Source organism: Mus caroli, unplaced genomic scaffold (genome assembly GCF_978045245.1).
Source record: "Mus caroli unplaced genomic scaffold, Mus_caroli_1 scaffold_15, whole genome shotgun sequence".
Lineage (NCBI taxonomy): Eukaryota > Metazoa > Chordata > Mammalia > Rodentia > Muridae > Mus > Mus caroli.
The window spans coordinates 60,482,543-60,503,718 of record NW_028227270.1 but is presented as its reverse complement, the minus strand read 5'-3'; the positions used below and the strand labels follow the sequence as shown (position 1 = coordinate 60,503,718).

The 21,176-nt window shown below is 44.3% G+C and overlaps 1 protein-coding gene across 3 annotated transcripts in view; it reads right to left on the bottom strand.

Moving 5' to 3' along the window:
* Positions 1-21,176, bottom strand: part of Tut7 (terminal uridylyl transferase 7) — a 51,720-nt gene that overhangs the window by 1,785 nt on the left and 28,759 nt on the right. Inside the window, exons 17-28 of one of the 3 annotated variants that reach the window (XM_029468616.2) lie at positions 21,116-21,173; positions 18,410-18,513; positions 16,480-16,569; positions 16,045-16,158; positions 15,737-15,814; positions 15,011-15,188; positions 12,512-12,559; positions 12,337-12,428; positions 11,385-11,500; positions 8,131-8,456; positions 5,307-5,371; positions 4,920-4,983 (exon numbers count right to left, since the gene is read on the bottom strand). In XM_029468616.2, coding sequence (XP_029324476.1) covers positions 4,920-4,983; positions 5,307-5,371; positions 8,131-8,456; positions 11,385-11,500; positions 12,337-12,428; positions 12,512-12,559; positions 15,011-15,188; positions 15,737-15,814; positions 16,045-16,158; positions 16,480-16,569; positions 18,410-18,513; positions 21,116-21,173 — 1,333 coding nt within the window. The remainder of the gene's footprint in view (positions 1-4,919; positions 4,984-5,306; positions 5,372-8,130; positions 8,457-11,384; positions 11,501-12,336; positions 12,429-12,511; positions 12,560-15,010; positions 15,189-15,736; positions 15,815-16,044; positions 16,159-16,479; positions 16,570-18,409; positions 18,514-21,115; positions 21,174-21,176) is intronic. The other 2 variants (XM_029468617.2, XM_021181015.3) reach the window with 2 other exon arrangements.

Sequence of the window (21,176 nt, the reverse complement as noted above, 5' to 3'; positions counted from 1 at the left end):
TGTACAATGAAGGCTCTAATCAAACCAATGGAAGGAATGCAAAGGGTTTAGTAACTGGTACCATGCCAGCTACAGGTTTTAAAAGCAGAATCTCATTGTGAGGCCTTGGATGGCTTAAAATTCATTATGTAGCCCAGGCTAGCCTAGAATTGATAGAGATTTGCCTGCTTCTGAGTGTGGGGATTAAATACTATGCCATGACCACCACACCTGGCTAGTACCCCTAACTTCTGAGGGGGAGAAGGAAGCTAGCTCCCTTCTTAAACTGTCACTCTTGTCATTTCCAAATGAAGTGCAGAATTAAATGTAAGTAAAAGAAGTCAAAGCGGAGCAGTTGTCCACATTTTCAAAAGCATGGACACAACTTTCCCAAAGCAGCAGCTTTAGCAATGCCCACCACACAAGCTTTCTCTTTATTTCATTTCAATCAAATGGCCTGACATTTTAAAATTTAGAGACATTCTAAAAGATTGGTAGTTATCTGCCCCATTTATGTATATTTATATAACTTTATCACGGACTAGAACTTTAAGGCCTATTAAAACAACAACAATAACAACAACAACAAAAAAATCACACCACTACCAAACCATTTTCCTGCCATATGACTGTGTGTATGAAATAGTTTCATGTTTGTGAATGCGTATATGTGTTTGGACACAGTGTGTGTGTGTTAACATGTGACAGCTGTCACTAACTTACTTTCTGAGCTATTTTATTGGCAAGAACAAATCTTAGCAATCTATAATTTTTTTCTTGTAGAAAGCAGAATACAGTTTGTAATAAAATTTCCCCATAATAAATTTAAGTTAGTAAGTTTTAGTTGTAGGATTTTTATTTTTACTGAGATGAATAACTAATAACTTCTTTATATCTAAGTATATGTTAGCTGGCCATGGCATTTCTTGGTCTATAACATCTACATTTTTTCCACTTTTTTAAAACTTGAAAAATTATAGTAAAACTCAACTTTAAAGATGTGTAACCTCTTAAGCCCAGCAGTGCTGCTCTGTGTGGACTTGGGACAGTGTGGGGACCAGGAACCTTTTCTGCACTCACACTCACACAGCTGCTCAAGTGTTTGCACGCAGCTCCTCAGCAGGCAGCTCAGAGCCGAGAGAGCTGAGGTGTGTGCAGGGCAAGGGGCGCCCCCAACCCATGGAGTGGAAACCAGAAACATGCAATAAACTGTTCACACTCCCTGTTCCTTCACGTGCCTGACATCGGGAACATCAGTACTTTCCTGTGTGAAATGTTTTGGGAATATCTGCTTAAGGTCAAAGTTGCTCAAAACAGCATGCTAACATGTACATCTTAGATCTTCAAACTCCCAGATCTACAGGGAAAATGAAGCCACTGACTGGTGCTGTCTGTGGCTCACACACTCCCAGAAAGCTAGGGTCATCTGAAAGTCAGTGTGGTTATGTGATATAGCCCACCTCTCTTCCCCACCCACGACCAGCTTAACTGTGGGGCACCATTCCCCTTTCACTCTGTCTACTGGGCTTGGAGGGTATCCAACAGCACTCTGATTGTGAAATGGTGCGCTCCATGGAGAACGGTTACGGCTCGTGCTGAGCGGTACTGGAGCTCCTGTTCCCTTAAACCTCTTCCTGCTTGTCTGTCACGTACAATGTCTAAGTGCAGTTAAGATTTGGAGAGTTCTGTTTCCTTCAAGTCACATGCCCTTATTCTGCAAACCAACACAATTCCCAAGTACTTTAAATTTTATGTAAACAGATACGACACCAGGGCTGGGAATGTCACGTAGACAGCAGAGTGGCTGCCCACCATATATGAAGCATTACATGGGGCATCCAGGGCCACATGAGACCCTAGCTTAAAAAAAAAAGTTCTCATTATTTCAGTGTTTCCCTTCCTCATTAAAGAAAACTAAAACAATCGCAAATACTTAAGGTCATGCCTTTTGGTGCTGAAAAAAACTTAAGGAGTCAAACACATTAACAATTCCACTATTTTTCCCCCCATGAACTGCATTCATAGTAGAAATAATAGCCCAAAGCTTCCTCAACTTTCCCAGAGTGGTCAGTGTCCTTGCTTCACAGAAGAGGGAGAAAGGCCAGAGAGACAGCGTATCCTGAGGGGCAGGTGAAGACTTCTTGCTCTACCAAAGTCAGCATTAACAAGTCAGTACTTTCCCTAATATTAGGATGGCATTCCCTAAATCCACAATGGATGTCTAATCTGTGTTCTACATGTTATGACACACCCACTCCGTGACACTGCTGTAGTAAAAGTTCTGTAAGTGCTGTCACTAGAAATCTCACTTTTCTGTGTTGGGGACGGCTCAGCAGTTAAGACCAGGTTTGGTACTTATGGCCCACACAGTGGCCTACAAGCATGTGTAACTCCAATTCTAGGGCATTCAACAACCTCTTCTGACCTCCACAGGCACCATGCACACATGAAGTACACATAGGCACACACAGGCAAAACATTCATGCACATAAAAAGACCTCCCAGTTAATTTTTAATAAATGACACAAGAACTTAAAAGGGACGATTGCTCATGCTCTCTGGGCTTAACTGCCCATTGTTAGCCTCATTTAAAAGAGGTAAAGAGAGACCAGGGCTGGCTGATTAAGCAAAGCTACTTAGGCTGTCCCAGGAAGGACTCTGTTTACATTGTCTTACAGTTTTGTTCTTTCCTATGATATTGCTGAAAAAGTCACTTTTACCTCTTTTTTTGAGAGTCAGAAGAAGACTTGAAATACTAGCAAAAGACCTTCTTACCCTGGTATTACACCATGTTCTCTTGAGCAACCCTCCATAGGCCTGAGATATGGCAGAAGGGAGCTCTGCCCTTCACACCACAGCCCAGGCTAAGCAGGCTCCCATTCCTTTTCTTGGTATTCTGAACCTAGCTCCCAAAGCCTAGGTTCTCTGCAAAGGCTTCACTGAGCTCAGATGCTAAGCCTGGTGCTGAACTCAGTTTCCACACAGAGCTCCAAGGAGCACCTAGCCAAGCACTTCCTTTACGTGTACTCTGAGCTCAACTCTGGTGCTTTCTGCTCCTTCTTTGACAATCTTTGTTTTTTGATTTCCATGGTCCACATGCATCCCTTTCTTCCATGTGCTTTTATTTGCTAGAAGATCTTCCTGAGTATAGGGGTTTGAAATGCAATGGCCACAATAACAATATTACACTCTTCTGCAGCCTGGACCAGTTAAATGCCAGCAGGCTCATTGTAATGGCTATTTTCGGTTGTCAGCTTGACTATATCTGGAATGAACTACAAACCAGAATTGGAGGGCTTACCTGTGATCCAGATCTTGAGGCTGGAAGACACAAATTTCTGACCTGGATCTCAGCATGGAGATCTTGAGGCACAGTGGCCATGAAAAGGTTAGGCCCAGGAAAGGCAGTACATGCCTTTAATCCCAGGAGACGGAGGCAAGGAGATCTTTGAGTTTAAGGTTAGCCTGGGATAAAAAACAAGTCCCAGATCCAGGCGTGGTGGCACACATCTTTAATCTGGGCCACACCTTCTGCTGGAGACCTACATAAGGACATTGGAAGGAAGGTTCACTCTTCTTCACCTGCTTGCACTTTCTTTCCAGCACATCTGTTGGAACCTGTCTCTTCAGGATTCCATCTTATACAGAAGACCAGCTGAAACAACTAGCCTCGTGGGACTGAGCAACTACTAGATCCTTGGACTTCCATTCACAGCTGACCGTTGTTGGGGTAGTTGGACTACAGACTGAAAGTCATCACAATAAATTCCCTCAATATACAGAGACATTCCATATGTTCTGTGACTCTAGAGAACCCTAACTAATACACTCATATACTCAACTGGACACTGGCCTTCTCTAGACCAGAACTCCAGCTACCTTCAGTTCACCACTAACTCCCATTTCTCCTCAGAAATTTCCTTTATTTTTCTGGTTCTTAGACAAAGCCTTGTCGTGTCATTTGATCCTTACCGTGTATCCATGTCACAACCCAATGCATTAATTTTGTTGGTGTTGTCTTCAGAACACAGATGTGTATGGTTGTCCTCCGTGGCATTTTCCACCCACACATTACTATTGTCTCTACGCAACTACCTTGGTAAATACTTGAGTGGTGTCAGTGTTCCTGTCCTAGCCATTTACTACTTCAAAGAGCACCATCCCTCCATCACAGCTGTAGCTTCAAGAAGCTAGACTCACCTACTCCCAAGTTCACCTCTCACTGCTCCTCCATGCCGACAGTTAAAGGTCTACCTGCCTTCAGCCTGATCCTCATCTCCTGTGATTCAGCTGCCTCAGGATGCTATTTTATTAGAAAGGATACTGCATCCTCAGCATCCTCTGTGCTTTTCCTGCTTAAAGCATCTGTCACCATATGGCTATCCTTTGTTGCTTGCTTCTCTCTGTTGTCTACTCCTGACAAGAATGTAGAGTAGGAGCTTTGCTGCTCACCGAGAAATGTTCAGTGCTGGGGCTGGTGCCCTGCAGTTAGAGACAGTCTCAGCAGATATTTACTGAAGAGATAAATGAAACAGTTGTCTGGGTGCAGAGTGGAGGGTTCAGGTTATAACTTTCTTTCCTTACTCTGGAGCATGGCAGCTAACATTCACAAGGAGAAACCGTGAGGGCACAGCAAAGACAAATCCACAGCAGTTCCAAATGTGCAAGACAGGCTTCCATGGCTAAGGGTAGCAACTCTTCTTCAAGTGAGGCAGTCCTCCAGGGAATCAGAAACTATACAGGCTGCACTTACCCACTGAACAATCAGACAAGGATGCAAGGTGGAAGCAAGGCAAGGGGGGTTTTTGTTTGTTTAAAGTTCCCTTGAGAAGTTCTGATATCCCTGTCAGAACCACATAGGAAAGGAAGCATCTCAAAGGCATGTGGTAAAATATTCAGAGAAGAAAACAACACATATCTGATCCTTTAAAACCACATACCTGACTGGGGACTCAAAAATATGGTTGTTTTTTGTTTCTTTTTGTCTTCATGTAAAAGCACTGCCTAAAAAATGAAATAGACTGGTTTACAAAAACTGAAGATAAAGTAACAGAAAGAAACAGCCTCAGACCGCATCCAAGAAGAGCTGGGGTTAGGCACGAGGTTGGCCCAAGTTAGTTGGAAAGACAGACATGAATGCAGGAGCCATCCACCAAGCCCCTACTACCAGGGTCCAACAAGCCTTCCCACACAGTATGTGGGACACAGAAGGAGCAAGCACCAGAGGCCAGCCGGGAGGGCCCAGCACACAGCTGCAAGCACTCCCAAAGGCTGTGAGGGTGAAGAGGATGGAGGGGCTCCTCTGTCAGGTTTGGGCTGGCGTTTACCTGAGCAACTGGTCTCAAAGGGCTAGGTGAAGAGTGTGCAGACACATAATCTGACTTACACAAACCTACAGAAAGAGAGGAACACTTTTGTTCCTACTTTAAGTTAAAGCAACAGTCTTTTTCTAAAATGTTTTAAGAAATATTTTCTGATACATGATGGAATTCTACACAGTCCACTGAAGGAATGATAGGGAAGGGCAGAACTCTGGGCACAGAGACATTACTTAGCACCACGAAGCACTTGCTCTACTCTGACCCCTTCTGTTCTCAGATGCCAACCGCTGACACTAGTTATGAGTGCTGCCTAGGAAGTAGCCAGGCTTCTAGACCAGGACTTTTTCCTAAGGTTGCTGATCCCTAAGCTTAGCTCCCAGGTGTACAGTCAGGCTGACAGACAGAACTGCCACTCTGAAGCTTGTGTGTGTGTATGTGCACATGCATGTGTGTGCATGGGTGTACACATATCTGGAAAGAGCTAACCTCTGAGTCCATTCCTCAAGAGCAACCCATTTTGGTTTTTTGAGGCAGGGTCTCTCACTGGCTTGGTCAGGCTAAGCTAGCTGTTTTCGAGCTTCAGGGATAGATCTGCCTATCTCTGCTTCCAGCACTGGGATTAAAAGAATCTCCTACACTGCTTTGCTTTTTATGTGTATCCTAGGACCAGAACTCAGGTCCTTGTGCATGCACGCTGCTAACTGAGCTCTCTCTCTTTTAATATTCTTTTTAAAGAAGCCATGCTGTATTTTTCTTTTTTTAGATTTATCTTATTTATTACGTATATAGCATCCTGCCTGCATATATCCCTGCAGGCCAGAAGAGGGCAACAGATCTCATTATAGATGGTTATGAGCCACTATGCAGTTGCTGGGAATTGAACTCAGGACCTCTGCAAGAGCAGCTAGTGCTCTTAACCTCTGCGTCATCTCTCCAGCCTCCCTGAGCTATCTCTTTAAGGCCACAACTCTTTTTTTTTTTTTTTTTTGAGGTAGGGTTTCTCTGTATAGCCCTGGCTGTCCTGGAATTCAACTTTGAAGACCAGGCTGGCATCAGACTCAGAAATCTACCTGCCTCTGCCTCTCAAGTGCTGGGATTAAAGGCGTGTGACACCACCATCTGGCTCTAGCCACAACTCTTAAACAGTTTTGAGACATGTTGGTCAGGAACTTGACAATTGCTACTAGACAAAGGGATGCACCTGGGGGGTGGGGGAGGAGGCAGAGGACAACTATGCTGGAGGAGGAGGAGGGTACCAGAAGATCTGTTTCATGCAGTGTGTAAACACAAATATAGTATGTAAGAACAATTTTGGTGAAACTATGTTAACTTGTATCTATACTGTCTAGTTCCCTAGCTTAAAGGAGGCAACTGTTTGAGCTAAGTGAGATGATCGATAATTATACTCCTACTGAAATAGTGCCAACCTGACCCTGAGGAGCATGTCAACTGAGTGCTAACATATCAGCATTTTAATTCTTTAAATCTTGTCTCCTTATAAAGGAAAATCAAGGCGAATGTTGGGGTTAAGTCCCAAGCTACTTAGAAGAACAAGGCTGGGGTTCAGCTGACTCAGGCTGGGGTACCCAGAGCCAAGTCATCCATAAACACTCGAGCATTGCATAAATTCTCTCTATAAAGCTCCTTAGAAAATAAATGAGAAGCTGGGCATGACAGCACATGCATGTGACCCCAAAGGCGGCAGGAGATACTGAGTTTGAGGTCAGCTAGGACTATGCAGCAAATTCTAGGCTGGCTTTGACTACAATAGTGAGTCTCTGCCTCAAAAGCCCTGGGGGGTGGGGAGTGTAGGGTGAGAACAGAGCACATAAAACTTTCAGTCTTAGAAGTTGAGACAATTTGCCTGGCAGACTCGATTTAATAAATCACTCAAAGCACCAGAGTGCTGAGAGGAAGGCACCACAGAGCTGCCCTCACCAGCACCCTGAGCAGATGAGCAGTGACAGCTACTCTCTAGTGTTCCTCAGCTACGATTATCCAGTTCTCCTAGGCTTATCCTACAAGCCAGTACAGTATATAAAGTGTTCTGAAGACCATAGCATACACAACTTAAAGGCATCCAGACAGTGTCTTAACAGTCTAGTAAAAGGTACTTATCCATGGACCAAATCACATCCAGCAATATAAAGGGTCAAAATTTAGAGGTGATTTAGTATTGTGTTCAAGACAAGGTCATACTATGTTGGCTAGGCTGGTCTTTATTCTCCTGGTAAAGTGTCCTTCCTGCTTCAGCCTTTTAGGTAGCTTTGATTATAGCCATGGACTATTGCATCGAGAAGACTTGTGGTTGACTCTCATCTGTGGATCTGTGGGCTGTTACTATGGTCCCTGATAGAAAGGTTTTAAATAAGGGCTAACAATGAAACCCTTCCCAGTTCTCTGCAGACAAGAACACTGTCAACAACCGTCTATTCTCTTTCCTGCTTAGAGTGTGTGGGTGAAAATATACTCATTTGTACATGGTGTTAAGCCACCACCTCACCCAATGTCTAGGCAGTGCTGTGACTCACAAATGTACACAGTGAACAGCATGCCTCTAAGTGTGACTTGCTTACTGGATACTGAGACAATGCTTATATGGACTGGAGAGGAGACTAGCATTCATTGACAATCTTAGACATTCATAAGGCTACCTAGACCCAGGAATAAGCAATTCAGCTGTACCGAGGGTGTGTGTGAATGGGATGGGGAGCTATAGTGCTTCCTTACACAACAGTCCTTAAAGAAACCGATACAAAATGTGACAAGCCTCTAGACCTCTAATATCCCTTGACCATGAACATCATGGTCTCTGGAGAGCTGTCTGTACCTGGAGAGCCTTTGAACTGTGGACATTCCTTTTTAATGTGTCCTTCTCTTCCACAGATGAAACAACGCTTTTCTCTCGAGTCTCTGTCATCCTGTCTCTTCCACTTTTCTGCAGGCGTCCTGAGGAGCTTCTCCCGGCCCAGGTCGACAGCTGCCCTCACTGGCTTGGCTTTCGCAGCTGCACACGGTGTGGGCTTATCTTCTTTTGTTGACACTTCCTTTTCTGTGTACTTGTTCTGAATCTCTTTGTCCTCTTTGCTTCTTTTTTCTTTGCTCTCCGAGTACCTTTGGTTTGGGGTATCTTCCTGGTCTCTCCGTCGCCTCACTCTAGTGAAGATAAAATACAAATAGGAAAAGTGTCAACAGAAACTTATGGGAGTATCAAGATGTGTCCAAGAGTAGAGATAGCTAGGACCATAGAATGTGAAAAGGAGGCCTAGAATGTGACAAAGCCTGGCTTCTGTATTAAGATCTCTGCTGTCCTTCAGCACCCACAGACTGTGGGTAACAGGTGGCCACTCAGAAACCAGAACCCACAGTTGCCCCAGCCCTTACAGAAAGTCACGTGCTATATGCATAACACATACACAGCCTCTCACAGTTACACTGTACTGTGGAGGGGACAACAAGAAAACAAATCTATGTATTTTGAACCCAGATATGAGTTTCCAAACATCCTGCTCTGCAACTGCTGGAACTGTAATCTTTAGCACAGAGCCTGCCTGTCACCAGTGCTGCAAGCAGTGCTTACTGCTGAGACTCAATACCTGCCTTTTAAAATACATTTCTTTACCTTTCTTTTTACTTCATGTCCGTTGGTGGTGTATTTGCGTGTGTGTCTGTGTGAGGGTGTTGGGTCCTCTGGAATTGGAGTCACAGACAGTTGTGAGCTGCTATGCTGTTGCTGGGAATTGAACCCCAGTTCTGTGGACGAGCCACTAGTGCTCTTCACCATTAAGCCATCACTCCAGCCCCAATGCCTGCTTTGATACCTGCATGATGAAACTCAAATCATATGTGTGGTGGGTTGCTGGTCAGCCTTTCTGATGTATTAGCTTTTATTAGGCAATGAAAATTTGAACTGTAAGACTTGAGTTTCTCAGTAAAATTTTAACAATGGTTTTAAGGGGGTCTATCTTCAAGAATGTCACTTTTTCCTTTGTTATAAAGAGTGACTTTCTTTCATTTATACACATATACATATGTGTACCATATAGTAAGTGTCCATGGAGGCCCTGAAATTGGAGTTAGAGGTGGCTGTAAGCCACCAACTGTAGGTGCTGGGAATGGAACCAGGGTCTTGTGCACGAGCAGTTAAGTGTTCTTACTGAGCTGCCTTCTCACACATTGTTTGTTTTTTGACATAACGCCACCTAGCCCAGGCTGATTTCATATTCCCTTTGTAGCTGAGGCTGGCCTTGAACTCATGTTTCTCAGCCTCCCAAGCACAGGAAGTAGTAGTAAATGGTACCACCCCTAGGTATTAACTTAATTTCTTTCTGCTCTGCTGATTACTATTTCTTAAATCCCAGATTGTGACCAACTTCACTTAAGTGTATTTTGAAATGAGACTAGCACTGTTTAGTTGAAAGCAAACCACTGTCAGCCAGGAGAACAATGACCCAAGCCGACCATAAAGGTATCCCCCTGCCTCTCAAAACATCAGCAGGAGAAAGCATGGTGCCCAAACACCTGAGCTACTGAAAATAATTACTAAGGATTAAACTAATTTAAAACCAAACCCAAACTCAAAATAGGGAAGAAAAAGTGTTTAACCCGGTGTGAGAGCCAGCTCGCAGCATGTGCACCCATGACCACATTTACATCAGTTTATTTTCATTTTTAAAGAACAATATTACATTTATATGAAAACTGCTCAATTTCTGTTGGGTTGCTCTTGCACGCTGTGTACTCAGATGCTGAGTTCTGTGCCCCAAGATCAGGCTGCAGTCAGGACATGGGCATTGTACTGACCCATGTGCTATAAAGAATGCTCTCCAATAATCTCTGATTGGATAATAAAAGGCTGGAGCCTGTGACTGAGTGGCAGGAAGCAGGAAGGTGGGACTTGAGATTGAGTAGAGGGTCTTAGAGGAAGGAAAAAGGGGACAAAGGAGGCCAAGAAAAAAAAATCACCCTGAGAAGACCCATGGAACAGAGCAAACAGAGGAAGACTCAGTTGACAACTAACTCAGCCCTGTGGCTGGGCATAGATGAGCTAACTCAGCCCTGTGGCTGGGCATAGGTGAGAACACTAACTCAGCCCTGTGGCTGGACATAGGTTAGAACACTAACTCAGCCCTGTGGCTGGGCATAGGTGAGAACACTAACTCAGCCCTGTGGCTGGACATAGGTTAGAACACTAACTCAGCCCTGTGGCTGGGCATAGGTGAGAACACTAACTCAGCCCTGGGGCTGGACATAGGTTAGAACACTAACTCAGCCCTGTGGCTGGGCATAGGTTAGAACACTAACTCAGCCCTGTGGCTGGGCATAGGTTAGAACACTAACTCAGCCCTGTGGCTGGGCATAGGTGAGAACACTAACTCAGCCCTGTGGCTGGACATAGGTGAGAACACTAACTCAGCCCTGTGGCTGGACATAGGTTAGAACACTAACTCAGCCCTGTGGCTGGACATAGGTGAGAACACTAACTCAGCCCTGGGGCTGGACATAGGTTAGAACACTAACTCAGCCCTGTGGCTGGGCATAGATGAGAACACTAACTCAGCCCTGGGGCTGGACATAGGTTAGAACACTAACTCAGCCCTGGGGCTGGACATAGGTTAGAACACTAACTCAGCCCTGTGGCTGGACATAGGTTAGAACACTAACTCAGCCCTGGGGCTGGACATAGGTTAGAACACTAACTCAGCCCTGTGGCTGGACATAGGTGAGAACACTAACTCAGCCCTGGGGCTGGGCATAGATTAGAACACTAACTCAGCCCTGTGGCTGGGCACAGGTTAGAACACTAACTCAGCCCTATGGCTGGATGTAGGTTAGAACACTAACTCAGGCCTGTGGCTGGATGTAGGTTAGAACAGTTGAGAACCTGCCCTGTAGAGTGCCAACAGCTTGTGAGTAAAAATAATAGGTTTCTGTATTTTTGATTTGGGAGATATATGGGCCAGAGTGGGGCAGAAACTCCTGTGAAAATTTCCAAGTGTCTTTTTTCTGTATCAGTAGACCCACATTTAGAAACTGGGACAAGAAAATGAAAACCCAACCCTTCTCTTCGGAACCGGTGCTTACTTCCTCCTCATGGGACAGTCCTTCATGAAGTGCCCGATTTTCCCACAAATTCGGCAGCACCTGTCATTTGGAGCCAGTTCTCCCTCAGTTAGGACATCCGGATCAAAAAAGTATGCCTACAAGAACACAGCTGTGTAAGATGAACTGTGAACAAGACCATGGCACACCATGAAATCAGTGTGAGAACAGGTTGGTATTTTAGTATGTGTACCACTCATCCCCAACACACCTGCACACCAGGGAGCAGCACAGTGACACAATAGCTGACACAGACCATCTAAACTCTATGTCTTTTATGCCCTCAAGTTGGAGGGCACTGACATATAAGACATAATAGTGGCTTCAATACTGCAGCAGAAGCTGAGGCCACAGAGAGCCTGTCCTGAGACGAAATGGCTAAACTGCAGTGAGCTGAGAAACACACAATGCAAACTCTGTATTAAGGTAAGGCAAAGAGCTGCAGGCTAGTGCTACTGCTGCTGCTGCTGCAGGAGGAGGCTGGAATGATGCATCCCCCCCTGCACACCTCCTGGAGAAAGCACTCATCTGAACACACTGTGCAGGTGAAGGAGCTCTTGAACAAGTACGAGAAACACCACTGTAAATGTCCAGAGCAGTATCTGACACGAGCTCGACTATGATTTGCTAAAAGTACCTACTTGCCCACATGCAGAAGCTGAATCAGTGTTCCTGATTGTTCCTGTTGTTCAAAGGGGACAAAGTTCTGGATAGAGAAGGAACATGTCTGGAGAGATCTATTGCAACAGAGTGGCTAAAGTCAATGAAAAACATTTCAAAGTAACTACATATATTTCAAATGCCACACCATGAAGTGACATAGGAGGAAACAGATACACCAGCCAGCTCGATTCAACCACTCCACACTGCAGACTTATTTGGTGCTCAAAATGTGCATCTTAATTGTTCTCTGTTATTTCTATCAAGAACTCACCAGTTTTGAGGGGTTGTCCTTTGGAAATCCTTTGACTGGAATTCCAAATACTCTTCTACCATTGATAAAAGCTTTCATTATAAAATTCGTCACTATAAGGAAAATAGTAAGAATTCAATTACATGCATTAAGACAACAAGAAATTGCACCAAGTTAACAAACAAGAGTAACTTACTTTTCCTTGATAATCCAGCACCAAGATTATGATTCAAATCAAAGGGATCTGAGTAAAGAAGATTAGAGAGATAGGTAAGATAACAGAGTGGAAACTGCCAGCACTCATCTCATTATCTTGGTACACAAACACACAAGAACAGTGTCATCTTCTTTGCTCATCATCCAGAGTTATGCACAGCTCAGCAACAGACAAACCTGCATATCAGGTGAGATTTTCCAAAAGCATGAGTAAGAAAATAGCTCTGTATCATCTTTATGATCTTTATAAAAGTTCTTCATATTGTCCAGGTTGCCTACTTCTGGAAAAAATCCTGAGCAAGACTCACTAACCAGGTCATTTAGTGGTGTCCATTCTGTGTCACAGTAGAAGTTGCAAACATAAATAAACCAGGAGTGCATGCCATGCCTCTGATCTCATTACACGGGAGGCAGATGCAGAAAAACAAGGGATTGGAGGCTAGCCTGGGCTGTGTAGCTGAGTTCCAGGCCAGTCTGAGCTATCGAGCATCACTATAATGGTAAACATTGATTATCAAGGGCCAAGGAGATGATTCACAAGAACCATGAAGAGCCAGATGCAGCGGACAAGAACACTTGGGATGAAAGAGGCAGGTGGACAGGTGCAACTGAGCGAACTTACTCTTCAGCATGCTTCTAAACCCAAATATTATTTTATAGATGATTTAAAATACTATACACATGACTAATGATCTAGTCATGGTCATCATATGAAGATCCATATCATTTTCTTTCTAAAACAGCACTGAAAAAGACAGAGGGAGAAACTAGGATCCGTCCTTTTAGAGTCCTCCATGCGGATGTGAAGGACTACATTTGCAAAGCACCACAGCGGGCGTCTGGGAGTGAAACTAGGCAACATGATTCTGTCCACAAAGCTGGCACCAAGCTGGGGAACATGACACTCGAAGTCAGTCAACTGGAGCACAGACGACAAGTGCCATCATCCCAGTCTTGCCCTTTCCTGCTGGTGTGTGTGTGTGTGTGTGTGCTTGTGTGTTTTACAGGTTGGGTGTTTGCTGGTTATAAAAGGCAGATTGTACATTAGTTACCATACAGTTGAAAGCATTGCTATTAATCAGGCCTGGTTGAGAAGCTGAGAAAAGACTGCTTTGGCTTTTAGGTTAGCTCCCCGGTACTGGGATTACAGATGTGGCCATCACACTCTCAGTTCTGCCTTTTTCTTTTTAAAGTTCAGTTAGTATGCTGAGCAACAACAAAAGACATGGCAATCTGAGAAGACTTCCTTCACTAATCTGTGCTTTGATAGGAGCCTCTAGAACACAAGTCCCTACCATGCATAGCCCAGATAGTGCTTATGGCACTGTGTCAGTACTGCTTACAGTAATGAAATAATCACAAAGTTCACACACCATCTACATGACAGTGTGATAAGAAAAGGGTCCTGTGAGACCAAGAAGACATTTTCTCAGTCCCTTCCCAGCTCACTTTAAAGCACTTGGCCTTCATTCTGTCTTCTTTTTTTAAATTTATTTTTTTAATTTTTTGGTTTTTCGAGACAGGGTTTCTCTGTGTAGCCCTGGCTGTCCTGGAACTCACTCTGTAGACCAGGCTGCCTTGAACTCAGAAATCCGCCTGCCTCTGCCTCCCAAGTGCTGGGATTAAAGGCGTGCGCCACCACTGCCCAGCTTATTTTGTCTTCTTAAAAACTGAATCCCTACCACTTAGGAACAACTAACTATATAGGTCAATGGTTTCAGTGGACTGTTGAATTCAGTAGGGTGACCTGATTCAACTGCCTCGGCCTCCCGGGTGCTGGAGTCACACAGAGGTTTGGGCACAAGGTCCAGCAGGAAAGGACTTTCTCTGGGGTCAACACTGAGAATCATTACAGACAGTCCTTTTCCCAACAGTGTGTAAAGGGCTAAGGATCCACCTCTACTGGCACTCTCCATCCTTCAGTAAAGACTTATTTTTATTTTAGTTTTAAACTTTCTTATAAAAATATCACCCAGTAAAATCAACCAGACCCAAAGTCTATACAACTCTGAGTCCTCGAGCATCTGGGACAGGCATTGAAATCTGGAGCTGTGGAACTGCACACTAAACTTGACACATTCAGTACTGAGTGCTTTATGCACTTACCATGATCAAAAAGAAAAGTACACGGCAGAATTCAATTAGAAAGCCACTTGCTATAGGCTTTAAAGCTCTGCTGTCCCGAAGCTGCCTCGACTCTGCTGCTGTGCTCTACTCCCGTGGTCCAACAACTGAGTTTATTCTCCTCAGTGAAGACTTTGGACCTGTGAAAGGCCCTGCCTGGAGACACTAGTCACTTAAAATGAACCTTTAGGGTGGTGTGGCCATAGCAGGGCTGCTATACTACAAACAGGTGACTGTTGGGGGAAGAGCCAGGGGAGCTCACAGATCACACTTGATGCTCAACTTAAAAGGCTCTGCACCTCACCCTCACACATGCCAGGCCAACACGTCCCTTTTAACTTGACTTTATTCGTACCTTCAATGACGATGTACTTTGAGGTCCACTGTTTCTTAAAAGTTGTGAGCAGACTTTTTCTTCTGATGCTGATTACGTGTTCCTTAAAGTCAAACTCCTCAGTGTAGAAGCGCAGAAGTCCCAACCACAGCTGCCCAACAGATTCTGTATTTTTTCCATATTCTGGCCAACAAGTGGGCTACAGATGCAAGGGAACAAGGATGTCACTCTAGCCATCATAAAGTGTTAACTGCAGTGTGCATGCACACCTCAGCAGGAAACCTGGACCACTCAGTGGCTTATATACACAAAACAGAGTTGCGTGAGTTTTCGCTCACGTTTTAAAACAGTATTGACATGAGTCTATCAGTCCTACTCTGTGACTTGCAGTAGAGACAACTGAGAAAGTTCATGATGTATCTCAGGACATGACAGCAGGGCAATCTGTGAAGAAACCTGAAGAGCTCTGAGGGCCACAGCACTGAACTCAGTACATATGTACACAGTCAGTGTGACAAGAACCAAACAACAAAATCCCTTCCTTTGGAGTAGTTACTAACCACCAAGAACCAGCTGACAGTGAGGAAACCCTGGAACAGCGCCCGGAACACACCCAGCTTAGGGACAGGACCAACTGAAAGGGGACACCTGTGAAGGCCAGTCCTCATGGTCACAACACCTCTACAGCACAGAACAGGACGACTTTTAGCCAAGGGTTGGGAAAATCTTTACTCTTAAAATACGCACCAGTTCATTTATTTGATCGAAAAAGTAAATATTCCAGCCATCAACAAGTATTTCTGGTTTCTTTTCACCTTTGTATATCTGAAATTAATTTTAAAAGTATTATTACAGAATGAAAAATTAAAATGTTGAGACCAAAATGTCCAGGAAAAGTTACAAGATGTCAGTACTGACCAATAACATATTAGCAGAAGCAGAGGCTGGCTCAGACCATCTCCCATGGGCGCCCACCATCTCCCGTGGGCACCTACCATCTCCTGTGGGCACCTACCATCTCCCGTGGGCACCTACCATCTCCTGTGGGCACCTACCTCTTGAAGCACAGGGATGACAGGTGGAGACCTTTGCTGGAGGAAGTATAGCACCATAAGAGTGTAAGCGTAGGATGACAAGCTGCCTCTGGACGCGTCACCGATGTCACACATCTAGAGGGAGAGAGTACTCTGAAGGGTGTTTCTACTCAGCTTGCAGTCACCCCATCACCACCACTTCCTGAGGAGCTAATGTGAAAATCACATCTTAAAAAATAAAAATATGTCAACAAAAGCAACCACCCCAACCTGAATCAAACTGAACTCAACAAAGAAGTGGACTGTCAGTCATAGCAGGAGCACCATGAAAAGTCAAGACACTAAGGTCAGGCATTGTGGTGCATACACTTGGGAGGCAGGACGGTCTCTGTGAGTTTGAAGCCAGCCTGGTCCATACAGCAGTTCCAGATAAAGCACATGCATCGATGCACCTACCTTTGTGAACACTTTCATGGTGTAGCACAGATACTTCACTCTGGGGTCAATGGCTGAGTATGCAGACAAGAGCCTTGTGTTATGAAGTGCCTGTTGAAAGGGAGAACAGGCCATGAGGCTCTCACTGACGCAAACACTGCGACCTGGAAAGGCTCATACTGTAGGACAGTGTCTGAGATAAACTGTGTTAATCTAAGAGATAATGGCACAGACATGTAACTTCTGATTTCATGAATAAATCTTTAGTTTGAATAGTAAAAAAAAAGCCATTAAAATGAACAAGCATGCTACTAGGTATGATGACATAGGTCTGGCATCCTAGCACTTTGGAGATGGAGGCAGAAGGATGAGAAGTTTAAGATCATTGTCAGCATGAGAGGTCCTGTCTCAAAAACCAAGACAGTGAAACCTAATGCCTAATGGAATAAGATAAAACAGTAAAATAAAGTAAGTTTTCTTTAAGTAGATGTAAGACTCTCTCTCCCCTTCACTGCGGCATCATTTGTGTGAAATGCTCCCAGGTCCCATCGGGCCTCGGAGCAGCCAGGTATGAGGCCAAAAGAAGAAACCCAGCATGCACACCAAATTACAGGCAGGTTCAAGCCAAGCAGACAAGCTCTGACTTTATCTGAAGTGAATCTTCACAAGTGCATGAGCTCAAACACGCGCGCGCGCACACACACACACACACACACACACTTTCTCTTACTCATATGTACATACACACATATTCTCACATGCACGCACACTCTCACTCTCTCACTCACATACACATACACTCTCACAAGCATGCACACACACACACTCTCAGACACTCTCACATGCATACACATACTCACATTCTCATACATACACACTTACATACTCTTACTCATATGTACATACATACTCTCACATTCACACTCTCACTCACATACACACATACACACTCACACACATACACTCTCTCACACACATTCTCACATGCATACACACTCTCTCACATATATAAATTCTCACATACACACTCTCTCACTCATACACACTCTCACCCACATGCACACAGTCTCTCTCACACTCTCTTACTCACATACACACACATACACACTCCCACATGCACACACACACTTTCTCTCACATGCATACATACACATTCTCACACCCTACCGACATATTGGCTTGGCATGCACTGGGATGGAATGCTAGGCAAATAACCTACCACTGCACTACACTCAGCCCACGTGGATGGGAACAGCTACTGAATTCTCCATAGCCCCAGCCTCAGAACACTACAAGGCACACACCAACCACTCAGACAATTCCCAAAGAGTAAATAAAACAAGAGCAGAGAGCTGCTTAGCCATTTGGGGCTAAAACTGAGCAACCAAAAGGACAGGGATAAGACAGACAAAATGGAACGTCTCATTTCTTTTAGTTACTTTTTTGTGCTGTTTTTCGAGACAGGGTTTCTCTGAGTAATAGCCCTGGCTGTTCTGGACTCATTTTGTAGACCAGGACAGCCTCCAACTCACAGACATCCACCTGCCTCTGCACTGCCTCCCAAGAGCTGGGATCAATGGCCTGTACCACCACGTGTGGGTCATTTACTTATTTAAAGAGACATTCATTTAAGAAAATGCCTAATAGTATGTGCTTGTAATCTTAGCACTTGCTTGCAGGGTGGAGCCAGAGCAGCAGCAGCTCAAGGTCCCCATGAGCTCACCCCCGACTCCCGCCCCCACCAAAAAAAAAAAAAAGAAAAAAAGACTGGATGGGAGAAAGGAAGGAATGAAGGAAGCAAACAAGAAAAAAAGAAAAGGGGGGGAAGATCCATAGAACCAAAACAGGAGATTCATGACATGGCAAGTAAGGGGCAGACTAGGCTAGGCTACTCATTGGATCTTTAAAAAATGAATGAAAGACAGGTTGGCCAAGTCCAAGGAAATCTTACCAGTGTGTTATACAAGCTGATGTCCACTTCCAGACCACTTCTTAGATGGAAGAACTTCACGATGGGCACCTTGGCTGTTGTGATAGGAAGGATATTCCTCAACCCTAAGAGGGAAGAAGGATGCATGATTAAACACAACTTGGGAGGGATGATTCTCATGCTAATGCTCCATGGGAAACAAGACCTAACTTCAGCTGCCTAGTTGTATTCATTACAACTAACCAAACAATTGTTACTAAGTAACTAGGAAGACCCCTGGCAAAGTAGGTATCTGTTATACACATGGATATTTGAATTAGAACCAAGAAGTCCACTGTCCTCTACAAACCAACTGGTTAATGAGAACATGCAAGTGTATATGTAGGGGGTCCGGGTCCACACAGGAACTACTGGAGCTTGTATGCATGAGTTCCCTTCCCTGTCCGTCTGACTGACAGCCCATGGAGCATCATCTCAATGCCTGACACAGTAGTCACCACAGAGCTAGAAGCAATGGATGGAAAAGGAAGGAATTAACTTTGCAGGTAAGGAGACTGTCTGAGCTACACTTTGAAAAGGAACATGTGGAAACAGTGGCGGTGGAGGCCATTTACAAGACAAGGAAAATTGAACAAAAAGGCTTGAGGGCCCTTCCATGACACTATGTAGGCTAGAGAATGGACTTGAGGAGAACAGGAGAAAAACAGAGGAATTATCCTTGAGGAGAAAGAAGCCAGTGAGGGCATAAGTACTGGAGAATCAAGGACCAACAGTAGGCCAGAAACAGGGATGGAGGCAGGGTGACCACTCCTGATGGTCTGTCATGGTAGCCTGAGAATGTAGAGATGGAGGAACACGTATGTGAATGGAAAGACAGTGCTCTCAATCCCTGCTTGCCTGAATGTAATGGGGACTTTCAGAGGACCCTTCACAACCAGACTCTCAACTTCACCTTGCATGAGGGGGAACAGACTTCAGGTGTCACTCAGGCACATGCAAGCAGTAAGCTGTGGAGCCAGCAGCTCCAACCTCACTGTGTGCACGGTGACTAGTGGTCATCTGCCTATTCTGCTGACTCCACAGATGACAGTGCTCAAGTCTAGATGAGATTTAGAGAAGAAAGGGCAGAGGCAGCAGAAGGAAAATAGAAGATAAACCAACAAGCCCAAGTTCACATGGCACAGAAGAAGTGGGATCTCTGGAATCCAGAACCTCCATACACACTCCATTCCTCTTCCCTTCAGGGAATCTACTATGGTAGATCTCATTTGACACTCACAAGCCTTCCTTGAAGACCTAGCCCTTGCATGTCCCCCTGGCTCCAATTTATAATCCCAAAGCATTCTGTCTATCAACTCCAATAAAAGGAAACACAGGCCTTTTAACTTTTCTGTTGTCCTAATTACATTCCTAATTATTATGAGGCAGGCATTCAATGCCATAGCTAGACAGACTGCTTCTAATGGCATTAGGTTTTAAGCGGAGCCTTCTAGCTGCTATTTAATTCTCTGTGTAATTTACATTCCATTCCTATCATATAATTCCTTATATAAATGACTATACAGAGTCATTTCTGTTCTACAACCAGTGAACATGGTTTGTCCTTATGAAGTATACATGGAGAATGCTTAGGAAAGGAACAACATGTTTCAACTCACCCAGAAAGAGACCCAGAGCAAGTAAGAGTGAGTTACAATAAACAGCAAAGCCCAGCTCAGAACTAAAACCTAAGCACTATCTAACCTTGCAACTTCAGTTTCTCTGTATAACCTGAGAAGCCACACAAACTTATCTTTAGAGATGGATTCTCATTTGAGGACAATACCTTCTCAAAATACAAAGTAAACTGTACCACTGTGTGTGTGCACACCCATAAGTGTTGTTCACAAGAACAGAGGCTGTATTGTAATACTTTGATCTCAATATAAAAGATTAAGAAATTCATGTTTAAAGAAAGTACTTTGTGGCTTACACCTGCAATCCTACATACTCAGGAGGCCTAGGCAAGAGTTATGAGTTCAAGGCCAGTTCACATGAGACCACATTTCAAAAACAAACAAACAAACAAACAAACAAACAAACAAAACCCAACTAAAACCAATTAATCAAGTAGCCAACCCACCTGGCAAACAGAGCCAGGCATGAGGCTGCACATCTATAATCCCAGAACTGGAGTAGAGGTAAGCAGATCAAGACCAGCCTCAGTTACAGAGTAAGTTTGAGGCTAGCCCACTCTACATGTTTAAGACAGGGCTGGGCTGTAGTTCAGTGGTAGACCACTTGCATCTGATGGGCAAGGCCTCAGATTCTATCCCCAGCTACAGAGAGACAAGCAAGCAAGCAAACAAACATTCACCTACACTATTTTGTAAGAACATTTTGGGTCTGTACATCATTTGCAGGATCTACCCCTTTTTATAGCTCTAAATACTTCAGAAACCACCTACAACAGTCTTCTAGATTTGTGATTAAAAGAGATCAAGATACATGACTTAAATACCTCACCTGCCTTGAATATGCTTTCTACTGAGACCCAATAGCTAGCACCAACACATAGGCATTACTAGCAATCCTTTTCTCTATCAGACTATAGAACACTTTAATGACGCCAATATTGCACATATTTGTAAATAACCCAGCATACTTCCTCACTGGCAGGAATAAATTCTACATATATAAAACAGTAAAGAAAAAGAAAGAAGTACTTTAGGACAGGCATGGACGTACCTGAGTGCTTTCTGAGGACTCGAGCCAGCTCCTCAATAGTTCTTACACAGTCCAGCCCCTG